The sequence below is a fragment of the Sinohyriopsis cumingii genome, chromosome 6 (assembly GCF_028554795.1).
Source record: "Sinohyriopsis cumingii isolate HCF-2022 chromosome 6, ASM2855479v2, whole genome shotgun sequence".
Lineage (NCBI taxonomy): Eukaryota > Metazoa > Mollusca > Bivalvia > Unionida > Unionidae > Sinohyriopsis > Sinohyriopsis cumingii.
In genome coordinates, this window is record NC_142966.1 from 153,118,525 (window position 1) to 153,131,525 (window position 13,001).

The 13,001-nt window shown below is 36.6% G+C and overlaps 1 protein-coding gene across 4 annotated transcripts in view; it reads left to right on the forward strand.

Annotated features, from left to right (window-relative positions):
* The window catches only part of LOC149798288 (neurobeachin-like), a 561,888-nt gene that overhangs the window by 114,309 nt on the left and 434,578 nt on the right, over positions 1 to 13,001 (forward strand). For all 4 annotated transcript variants that reach the window (XM_089963438.1, XM_089963435.1, XM_089963437.1 and 1 more), the window contains exons 24-27: positions 408 to 1,099; positions 2,667 to 2,820; positions 5,275 to 5,455; positions 11,327 to 11,484. In XM_089963438.1, coding sequence (XP_089819564.1) covers positions 408 to 1,099; positions 2,667 to 2,820; positions 5,275 to 5,455; positions 11,327 to 11,484 — 1,185 coding nt within the window. The remainder of the gene's footprint in view (positions 1 to 407; positions 1,100 to 2,666; positions 2,821 to 5,274; positions 5,456 to 11,326; positions 11,485 to 13,001) is intronic.

The following is a 13,001-nucleotide window of genomic DNA, read 5'->3' on the forward strand; positions in this document are numbered from 1 at the left end:
TTCTTTCTGGGGTTTTCCCAGGTTCTTCCTCAACCAGTTATACTGGCTGCCATGTATAACTTATCTTATGCTGAAAAATGGCATTAAACCCTATGAGAACAACAACAACAATCAGAGTTTTGTAATTTTCATTTCAAATATTCTGGTTGCAAAAATAAGATTTACAAAATATTTGTTTATATCTTCTATATATTCAGGGCACTTGAATACCATTTCCTTAGTATGATCTAGCTAATAATATGTCAAAAGTGTTGTCAAAAGCCAACCAACCATCAAGCCATCAATATTGCATGGAAATAATGGTATGTACCAATGAAATAAAGGTATTTTGTGAGCTATTTCTCTAAAAATAACACCTAGTTTTGAAGTTGACAGTTATTTTGATGTTGACTCATGTTCTATTTTAGGTTGCCTTTGAGGATTTCAGAATCCATATGGCAAAGATGTACAAGCAGTATGAGAGACAGAGAGGGGACCACATAGCTGACCCTGAAGAAAGAAGAGAACACCCTATCAGCACTATATCAGGAATCTCTGACAAGGAATTAAACAAACCTATTCCAAGAAGCTCGGTCCAAATCAAAGAACTGGATGAATCAAATGCTAGTCCTGTTGCCAACAGCGACAGTGGTGCAGATCAGGAATCTGCAGGTGGCATTTCAAAGGCTGTTGCCAATGCAGATGACAAGAGGGATCAAAAGTTGGATGGAGCCTTAGATCAAATGGATGAACGGGAAAAGAAGATAGCTGCAAATGGGTATGATCCCTCAACCTTGGATTCAAAGGTATCACCTACAGAGGTCCTTAGGAATGGAGAGGAAAATGGGAAAAGAAAGGAACCAGAAGGAAGAGATGAGGACGATTTACCAAGCAGTCCATTTCCACCAGAGCAGGAAGTAGCAGAATTTTACAACAAGGGAGGAGATGCTAGAAAACCCTTGTCCAGGTCTTCCTCTACCCGAGGTGGATCTAGGTTCTTCCAGTCAGGCCCTCGGGCACCACCTTTCAGGATTCCAGAATTCAGATGGTCATATCTTCATCAGAAACTGCTGTCTGATCTTTTGTTCTCTGTTGAAACAGATGTCCAAGTCTGGAAAAGGTGATTTTTGTGTTGTTTTTTTCTTCTTTACATCAGACTTTGTTTTCATGTATAAACGTCTGGTTCACAGTTTGTTGAAGGGATACATATATTATTAGAGCAAGGTTAAATCAGAAATTGGAATAGTCAAGTACATTATAGCTCTTTGCTTTCATTGGTGATTGTACATGTCATAGATGATATAGATACTTCTATGTGTTTATGTTGTTAATTTGATGTTGTTTGCTGATGGTTACATGTCAGTTCCTTATCTTTATTCGAAAATTACATGACAGTGTTTTTGCAGCATGAGAATTTCACATGCCAGTTTTACTAATGTTTTTCAATTATTCTCCTAAACTTGAGATTTTACATTATTTTGCTAATTATATTTATGACAGGTATGGGCTTTTTTGTCAAAGAAAGTTTTGGTAGAAAGGATGCAAGATAACTCAAAAGTTTTAACAATGTTGTTTTTGAAACACTAGTTATATAATTCATCAGATTTGAGGAGATCAGTTATATATGCTGGACATGTTTTACAGTTCAAACATTCAGTCTTTATAAATAATTGTTTTAACTTATTTTGTACATAAATAGTATGTTGCAATTGGTATGAAATTGCTTTTGGGCTTCAATATATGGTAGAATGTAACAATAGAGTGCTAGGCAACAAGCTTCCTGCCTCAGTCAAATTTGGGGTTGACCATTCAGTTTCATGAGTAAAGATGGATCCCCATGAAACAGTTATGTTGTTATCAAAAAGACAGTTAAACAAAATATTCCTGTGTAATATTGTAATATTGTTTGTTAATTACTATGGCTTTGTACAAATGCACAACCCCAAAAGGGAGTAGTAAGTTTTACTGTCACAGCAAACCGCTTCATACCTTCAGCTTAAAATGGTTCTGTTTAATAGTTATTGACCAGCTACATCACATGTAGTCTATCACAGAGGTACAATTTCATCAGGCCTTTGTACAAATTGAGCAAAATGCAGCTGACATCTGCATTTATAGCCACATTTCGTATTTGAAAATGGATTGTTTCATATTTTTGGAATATTAGTAATTCTTTACTTTTACAATCACCGCTCCGGTGGCCTAGTGGATAGAGCATCTGCCTTGGATGTGGGAAGTCGTGGGTTCAATCACGGTCAGAGTCATACCAGAGACTTAAAAAATGGTACTAACAGCTGCCTTGCTTGGCTGTAAGCATTAAGAGGTTAGTGTTAGGACTGGTCGGCCTGGTGTCATGATAATGTGACTGGGTGGGACATCATGCTACATGTCTGTGGCATGATGCCCCAGTGCTAGACATCACTATAAACTGCCACATTGCAGACACCATAGCGATATGACTGAAAAATTGTTAAAGCTACGTTAAAAATAAAAATCACATCACATCACTTTTACAATCACATTTAATTTTAAAGAAAAAAAAGATGAACTGTATATTTGTGTGTATGTATGAATTAGTAGGGGAATGTAGGTATGTAGGATTGACTACAGATGCCTTTGTTGGAACAAATATAAACATTGAGCTGTCATATAAAATGTATCAATTTAATGAGTTTATTATGTTTCAGCCATACAACGAAGACTGTGATAGACTTTGTGAATGCAAGTGAGAATCACATCTACATAGTGAATGTGACTCACATGATATCCCAGCTAGCAGACAACCTCATCACCTCATGTGGGGGCCTCCTTCCTCTTCTGGCTGCTGCTACCTCCTCCAATGTATGTGTTAACATGAATAATTGTATATAATTAAACATAATTCTAACATGTATACAGAAGTAATGAAATGTTTGATCGTTGGGTTCTCACAGGTCAGGAATAAGTTTGGGAGCTTTCAGTTTTCAGGAAATTTGAATGATAATCATTCTGGGAAATTTTAATATTGTAAAGTGTGCAGGGAAAGTTTAATATTGTATGGTCTGCAGGGAAATTTTAATATTGTAAAGTGTACAGCAAAATTTTAATATTGTAAAGTGTACAGCAAAATTTTAACATTGTAAAGTCTGCAGGGAAGTTTTAATATCGTAAAGTGTACAGCAAAATTTTAATATTGTAAAGTGTACAGCAAAATTTTAACATTGTAAAGTCTGCAGGGAAGTTTTAATATCGTAAAGTCTGCAGGGAAATTTTAATATTGTAATGTGTGCAGGGGAACTTTTAATATTGTTAAGTAAGCATGGAAATTTTATTGTGAAATTTTTATGGCTGAGGTTCTTTTCTTATCTGTGATTTCATATTTGCTGCAGTGCTGAATGTTTGGGTTATTTTTTTAAAGCTATTTATTTTTTTAAAGGTAGTAATGGCATTTTTGTCAATCCTGTAGACATTTGGTTACCAAGTTGATAAAGTCTGAAAAATTGGAAGGTTTCTTTTGAAGATTCTTGAGCATTCATTACTGGTAGTTCAACATTACAAATAACACATAATCACAAAGATTAAATTTGTGACAGTAAAACTACCTTTAGCAACATGAGATACATGCCCTTTGTTGGCTACAGGATGTTTACAGGTCTCAGATACAAATCGTCGGTGGACTTGGGGCTGTATAGTAGGCCTGAGATACATACCCACTTTTGGCTCAGGGATGTGCAATAGGCCTCAAATACAAGCCCTCTGTGGGCTCAGGGGTGTATAATAGGTCCCAGATACAGGCCCTATGTGGGCTCAGTGATTTATAATAGGCCTTACATATAAGTCCTCTGTGGGCTCAGGGATGTTTAATAGGCCTCAGATACAAGTCCTATGTGGACTTGAGGATGTAGAATAAACCTCAAATACATGCCCTCTGTGGGCATAGGGATGTATAATACTAGGCCTCAGATATAGTCCGTGTTGGCTCAGAAATATATATAATAGGCCTCAGATACAAACCCTTTGTGGGCTCAGGGATGTATAATATTAGATCTCAGATGTAGTCCTTGTGTTGGCTCAGAAATATATAATAGGCTTCAGATACAAGCCCTCTGTTGGCTCAGGGATGTATAATATTAGGCCTCAGATGTAGTCCCTGTGTTGGCTCAGAAATTTATAATAGGCTTCAGATACAAGCCCTCTGGGCTCAGAGGTGTATAATATTAGGCCTCTGATATAATCTTGTCTAGATTCAGGGATATAGAATAGACTTAGATAACAAGCCCTCTGTTGGCTCAGGGGTGTATAATAGGTCTCAGATACATGCCCACTGGGGGTTTAGATATGAATTAGAGGCCTCAGATACAATCCTCTGTGGGATCAGGATGTATAATTGGTCTCAGGTACAAGCCCTCTGTGAGCTAAGGGATGTGGAATAGACCTGATAAATAAGCCCTCTGTGGTCTGAGGGATGTATAATAGGCCTCAGAAACAAGCCTTTGTAGACTCAGGAATGTATAATAGGCCTCAGAAGCAAGCCCTCTTTAAGTTCAGAGATGTGCACTCGACCTCAGATACAAGCCCTCTGTGGATTCAGGGATGTACAATAGGTCACAGATACAAGCCCTGTGTGGGCTCAGTGATTTATAATAGGCCTTACATATTAGTCCTCTGTGGGCTCAGTGATGTACAAAAGGTCTTAGATACTAGCCCTGTGTGGTTCAGTGATGTAGTATAGGCCTCGAATACAAGTCCTTGTGGGCTTGAGGATGTCGTATAGACCTCAAATACATGCCCTCTCTGGGCTCAGGATATATAATGGGCCTCAGATACAACCCCTTTGTGGGCTCAGGGATATATAATAAGACTCAGATTCAAGCTCTCTATGGGTTATGGGATGTATATTAGGCCTCGGATATTCTCTGTAGGCTCAGGGATGTAGAATAGACTAAGATACAACCCTTCTGTGGGTTCAGGGATCTAAAAAATACCTCAGGCCTTGGAAACAATCCTCTGTGGGCTCAGGGATATATAATAGGCATTGGATACAAGCCCTTGTTGGCTCAGGAATGTATAATAGGCCTCAGATACAAGTTCCCTGTGGGCTCAGGGATGTATAATAGGCCTGATACAAACTTCTGCATGTCATAAGAGGCATAATTTTGTAGCCATTATCATTTCAACAATGTCATAGAAAATTCTTTTGGTGGATATGATCTAGACAATAATTTTCTTTCAATTGGGAGACTAACTAACCTTAACAAACGGGAAATGATGGTCCCAATTACACTGATTACTATATTCTTTGCTTGCATTTTGCAGGGTGAGGTGGAAATTCTGGAGCCGACTCAGGGTCTGAGTATTGAGCAGGCAGTATCCATTCTTCAGCGAGTCATGAATCTGACTGATGTTCTGGTATTTGCCAGCTCCACAAACTTTGCTGAGCTTGAACAAGAAAAGAATATTCCAGCTGGTGGAATCCTTCGCCAGTGCCTGCGGCTAGGTCTGCTATTTTGTGTATTAGTATCAGTTTCTTGGTGTAGTATGTTATTCATTGTGATTTGTAATAAGAGGTTACTCACTGGTAATACTTGAGGATGAAATTTATTTCCGTCGAAAATACTGCCCTTCTCTTTAAAATTTAATTAATGCGATAAGTTAGTAAGTGAAAGAGTGACTAAGGAAAATACATTTCTGTCAGCTGGACACTCTCTTCACTAGAAAGGGAGAAATTTCATGAATAGCTTGTCCTGTTCAAGAATAGAGTACCGTGCATACTAGCTTATTAGTCTAGTCCAACTGCAAGCTATAATGCACCAGGAGATCTGATCTTTGGAATCTTTTTGGAGTAATCAGTAGACCAAACAGCATGGACTCTGATCTACTGGTGCAGATTAGGGTTCATCTTGTTTGCAGTTGGACATAACTTAGAGTGAGTTTATATGGTGTTTTGATGATGCTCTAACCATGAACATGTCTCACAATGAACATTTGTTGGCCATTTTTGCAGCGTATTTGAGGTCATGTGACATCACTTTTCCGAACCAAAATGTAACATGGGTTTTGTCCCAGGACAAAAGCACTATGCATGTCACAAGCAAATTGTTGCCATTAAATAAATGAATAATGTTGATAAAACATATTCTCCTCTTTTTAGAGGTGTACTAAAACAAATGTTTGTGAAGTAATTGTTCTTCTTGTATGGTTTGACTGATGCAGTCTTTGCATGTAAGTAGTGATATATTTTTGGTTTGAAATATTGGCCAGAACAGGCTCATTTGGTCAAACCACCAAAATAAAAATGCACCCAAGAACTGTTAGGGCAAAGGATTAATATCCCAGTAATAAACTGATCATGTGCTCTGCTTCCATATAGTTACGCAGCTTGCATTAAGTTTAGATCATCACTAAGGTCTTTGTATTGCATCCAGGGTATTAAAAAAAAATAAGCTTGTATCTTGGTAAGACATTTTATCATTTCTCTATCAAATGCATTAGTCAGTCAATTAACATTTGGATTGGTCTTCTCCCTTCAAATCCAGATCACCCAGAATTTTTTTATTTTTAAAATGTCTTTCTGTCAAATTGTCAACACACACACACACACACACACACACACACACACACACACAAAGGGAAGCAACTCTTCTAGGTTAACTCCCTTCATTCCAGCTAGTTGACCACTGGTATCTGAGCTGTAACCAGTTGAAATTGTCACTTTCAACTGTCATCAGTGCCTTCAAGAATCCATTGAAACTTGTACATAGTTTTGGCCATCCACAGTTTATATTCAGTGGTATAGAAAGTCAAAACTTTGTTATACATTGTGCATAAAATATTTGTGTGATTTCTGATGAGTTTATTTGTAATTTTTAAAAAAAATTATCATTTGCAGTAGTCCAGGTGATTTTGAGACAGTAATGTAATTTTCACCAGTAAAATTGTTGTCTACTGTTAAATTTGTTACTCATATTAGGTCATCTCAGTAATGTAAGTTTGTCTTTATTTGAACAATTTGTATATTTCTTTCGCACTTGTTTGTTTTTACTCTTCCTTTCATTACATAGATGTCAGTTAAGTGCAAGAAGTGGAGGACGGCCATAAGATGTGTTTAGCCTGCACAAAGGGCTGTTCCTAACACACGTCTTGAAAATAATTGTCAGATTATGAAATTCTTAGTCTTTACCCCACATCAGAATTTGTAATCTGCTTTATGGGGGATGTTGAGAAGCCACCATCCACAAAGATACCAAAAGCAGCATCATTGACTTTAAATCCAATCAACTCCATGAAAAGTGATTCCAATCAAGTATTAGAGTTACAAAAGATATAAAACAAGCTGTATCATTTAGGATTTTTATGAGCATTGAACAAAAGATAAATTGTTAGCTCACTGGGTATAAGTTTCCATCTCTGCATTTTGGAAATTTTGAAGCTATGCATGGAGGATATCCTTCTGGCTTCACAGACCATATATATGCTGTGCCAACCAACCAGTCAGCCATCCATCCAATCAGTATATGGTTGTCATGTACCTGTCTTCTCAGGCTTGCAAGTTAGCTGACTACATCTCTCAGATGGCATGATAGACCCAGTAGACTGCACAGCCAACCAGCCAGACCAATCATGTCCATGATTCATGGTGAACCTGTATTACAATTTGAGCTCTCCAACCCAGCCCAAGAGTTGTGCAGGATTGGCATTCCATAGCCACTCCACATTCTGGTTCAGATATGATTCAGTTGCAAATGATAGCTTATCCAGCAGAGAATATTTATACATGCTGATGATACTAGGAGGAGGACAATCCCTCACCCACCTCAGGTCAATTAAGGGGGTGAGATGAACATGCCTGAACATTACAGTCCAACCATGGAACTAATGAAATTTGGTTTTAAAGCAGTGATTAAAGAAATTTTAGAGGATATTGCCCTACTTACAAAGTCAGTATCTCTGTAGATGTAGTAATGACCATCATCCATCATTCAGAACCTTGCCACATTAGTCAAAGATTGCAGGAATTACCAGGCATCTCTTAAACAAAACTCACAACCCCAGTAACTCTAGAGCCTTCTTTTCAGTGAGTTTTCCCTTTCAAATGGGGCGAATAAAATTATCAGACCTTTGCCTTATGGTATGGGAATACCTTTGTTGATTCCCCAATATCAGAATAATATACAAATCCAACACATACTGGGCAGGTTTAATGTCCTGGCCAATTTATCATCAAGGACAGGCCAACTGCTTCATACAGAATCAAGTCAGTCCCTTGTGGGGTCAACTGTTGCTAGACCTATTTGCAGTATGGTGGAACAAAAACCTGTCTATCTTCATCTCCCCTTTTCTTTTCCCAGAACCCAGCATCATAAGCTATTGGCACCCTTTCAGTCAGCTAGGAGAAAATGTCAGCATATGTTGAGGCTATTGCTTCCACAAGGAGAATAGTCATAGTGGATGTTATGGCTGTTCCTTCCACATGGAAAATAGTCACATTGGATGTTAAGGCTGTTCCCCCCCACACAGAGAATAGTCACATTGGATGTTAAAGCTATTCCTTCCACATAAGACCAGAAAGCAAGTCATAACTCCACAACTGTACATTACTTATCTGACAGGAGTTATTAAATCGGCACACTTTGAACTCTGAAAGGATTAGGCATGACTAATGAAGTGATTCCATGACCCAGGCATTTGACCATAATATCTCAGTTCGATACATATCGTAGTCAGATTGCATGCCCAGTCTGCTTTCTTCTATTTGCAAGACATGGCCAATGAGAGAGACAGCTGAATCACATCAGGGTACTGGTAACTGCCATTTTACCATGCTCCATTCACGAAAGCACAACCTCAACCCCTAGCATGATGATGCAACTTTTGCTGGATTCACCCACGAAACTTTATGAAAAGGCATTAGCTTGCTTTGTGATTTACCTCACACATGTATAAACACATTGTCTTCAGGTATGTGAATCTGACTTCAGAAGAAGTTCATCCTTTCAGGCTCTTCCTCTACATTTTGATGCGGGTACATCTTGGTTGCTAGCTCTTTATCCTCCTTGTACCTATTCTCTGAATGTTCATGTGGTCAGGTAATATATTAAATGGAAAAAGTAAATTTTGTTAACTGTTCTTCTCTGATAATACTTGTCTGATTACATTACTAATATTTCCTCACATCCTTCACAGCATTGTTAGCATCAACTTAAGGGTTTTACTTGAGCTAAAACTGGTTACATTGGAGATAACTGTGGCCACCTAGCAGGAACAAGGAAGAGTTAGGAGTTGCTTCCCTCTTTCTATATGATAAATAAATGGAATGACATTTTTTGAAGTTCTCAGAGAATTGGATGAGTGATATTCGTGCATATTGATAAGGTAATTCTGCATATGATTGACCAAGCTTCTTATCTCTCTCAGCAGGCTAATATTTTCAAGCTGATGATTTTGATTATGAGCAAAACCCATGTGACAGAAAAATCCAGCTGTTTTGCTAACCTTACTTTTCTTATCTCAGTCAGTCATCTCAGACCAGTCGTCTCAGTCAAGGTGTCCATGTGCTCAGAAAAAAAACAAGAAACCATTGTTGTCTTCTGCTATACCTGATGTAGTTGTTCTAAAATCAAACAACAACAACAACAAATATATAACAAAAACATAGTAACTTAAGGTAAATCCATCTTTGAGAACACACCATACAAAAACATTTTGAGAGAGACAAAGACACACGTATATGATGTTGAGCTTTTTGGTACTATGCTAGTTCGTTCACACAGCATGGTCATTTTTATCCTATATGCAGACCTAGCTCAGTACATTTTCAGGTCAGCGTCATCAAATGCAGCCAAAGCTACCTAACTAGTTTTAAATACTTTGTGTGAAACAATATATTGTTAGCTACATTTAATGACACTGACCTGAAAATTGACTATGCTACAGATAGGATAAAATTCTCAATGCTGTGTAAAATGAACTATGACAGAAAACACTGATCCATGCACATAGACTATAGACCTATACACTTCATAGCATCCCAACTCTCTTAACAACTATAGAAAACTTGGTAACAGCCAGAAGTGTGTTATGTCAGACATGCTTTATTCTAATTCTGTAAAGCATATCCATTGTGCCCCAGTTGAATCAAAGATATACCTACAATATTTAATGACAAATAATGCACTTACCAGTTTGAAGGAATCATTTATCTGTCAACACATTAATCCATAAGCAAATTTCACTGTAGCACTTGCCATAAGACAGAAAAATAAATTTTCAAAGAATCTGTAAACTTGAAAGTTTTGCACATGGTTATCTGCTAGTGTCCTTATTTGGAGGGTCTTTTATACACGGGAGGTATTTTTAGGACAACACAAGTATGTCACAAACAGTTTCACCTCCTCCAAAGAAAAGCATAGTTAAGTATGATAGTGACACAGATCACTAATTACCCATGAATAACCCAAGCATGTACACTCATGCTACATGTAACTTTTCATTTTAATAATAGCCTATACTACTACAACAGAGGTGTGGGCCCAGTATCGTTCCATTATTTACAATATAATTTTCTAAATTTGAAGTGATGAAAATGAAACATTTTCTTGTAATAAGTATTAGCTATTTATTGTTAATTTCATATAACATCCATATATTAAATGTGATAATACTCAATACTATGCAGCGTTTTATGTTGTTATTTTTTGGCTGATACATACATATAAATGACATGATCTTGTATTTGATTGGCTGAGCTTGTCAGCACACTAACAACTATATTTCTGATTAGATTGAGATTGTCAGCACACTAGCAACTATATTTCTGATCAGATTGAGATTGTCAGCACACTAGCAACTATATTCCTGATCAGATTTTGATCAAACTTGTTAAATAGTCTTGTAAGTATAAAAATGGTATTATGTGTGCTTCTTACCTTTCTGGATCTAGAGATTATATATTTCATCCTGTTGTGATAAAACTTGATAAATAGGCTGATATCCTCAAGCTTTTGAATAACTTTGATAATGAGCAAGAAACTATGTCTTTATCTCTGGAAATAATTTCTGTCCGACCATATTAAAATAGATCAAGTCAGCATGGTATCAAAGATCGGGAGATAGTATACATAGGGTTATGTTCTTAAAATACTACATCAACTTGCGTAGTGAAACAGTCTACCGTAATGTAATCCAAGTAAGCAGTATTGGACCCACTTGGACCTCTTGTTATTGTTGTTGCGGTTATTGTTATTATTATTGCTATTGTTATTATTATCATCCTCATCATTTTTATTTTATTATTATTATTATTATTATTATCATTATTATTATTTACAAATTTATTGTCATAAATTGTGAGTTATTATTTGTATTTCAGTATGCACAACTGCTGTTCGAAACTGTCTTGAATGTCGTCACCGTGAGAACCCAACAACCCCTACAACTCCCACCACAAAAAATCCTCTGAGCAATAAGATTGTCCCAGATATGGATCCAATTCATGCTCTCATAGAGGGATCCCACCCTACACAAAAGGTAATTATACGAAACTTTATAGTAAGGTGTGATATAGTAAGGTGTGAGAATCTTTTTAGTCAGTCCGGACAGACTCACAAGTCATTATTGTCTTGCCAGAAGTACACCTCTCCCTCGATAACTCGCAAACTAAACTGATCTTGTAAAGAAGTTAGTAAAGTTCAACGTTTTATAAAAAAAAAAAAGCTATGGTTTGGAAGAGAAACAACAATGAATAAGATGTAATGTGTTTACGTCTTATTGATGGTGAAAAAATTACTAAAGAATTTAGAAACCGACTATACGCTGGGGAATTTCTTGAGAATTTATGTTCTTGCAGCAAGTTGACACATTGGGTAGCAGATGATTTTGTACGTGTGGGACAACTTCTTGCAAAATTGGAAACTTGGATTAAAATGCAGTATTGTTTTAAGGTATACATTTCCCTCTCTTATATAATGTATTTATTTGTATGGTTCTAAAAGATACATAGTAAATCGGATAATTCTGGGTTACCGGTTCAAGAAGGTCATGGAGTGGGTCTTCATGTTGACATTTAGAAATCACATTTTCATTTCCATTTCGAGTCGAATTGCAGGATATTTTTGTACACTTTATGAATATCACTTTCCTTAATTAAAGTACAATCATTCTTTCTTGATACAAAATGGATTTTTGAACAAAAATAACACATGATTCAGTGTTTTCAGAAATGACGTATCGTTGCGCAGAATTACCCGATGCGCAGAATTAGCTAACATGGTGGTAACTTCACATTTTTAAAAAAATCAATTTTTTTTGTGTTACTCCTTGATTTCTCTGCCGCCGAGAAAAATTCCACAGATATCTCAACTGTATGATCTATACATAGTCAACATTTTGTGTCTCCAGCCACCATATAAAAATGTGAAATCATTTTCGATTGGTCAAATAAAATGAATTTTGATAACGGTAGTGACCACAAGAACTTATGCACAGATTTGCATGCCTTTTAATTTTTTCTTGTACCTCCCTTGCTTGATTTGATACAAAAGACATATTCAAAGTGATAAAACAACACAGGTCTCTTTTAATTGATTTTTTAATGCAACAAACACTTCCCCAAGTTGTTGATCAAAACAAAGCCTGCATGTAATTAGGTTCTCACAGAATTAGTCACGAGTTTTGATGTGATGGTCGATTGACTCTTTTCATGTTTTCATTGAACCGAATATGTTGTGATTATAATGGTTACACTGAAACGGAATTAAAGGATTAGAACGTGACTTTCACATAGCGAGACATTTAATTGGTGTTTATTTCATTCTCTGTTGTCACCTGTTAGCATTACCAGAAGTTTTCATTGATTGCTATTCTTTTTTAGAACTTGCAGATTTCACAATATGGATTCTATCTTTACGGGCATTACTCACCATTTTTGATGATAAAACGAGCAATGTGTTGGGGTTTAATTTACTAGTTCTTATCATAATTTTTTCATGTTCAGCATATTTTAAAGATATTTAAAGTATATTTTCTTTGGAGAAAAAGATCGGGAG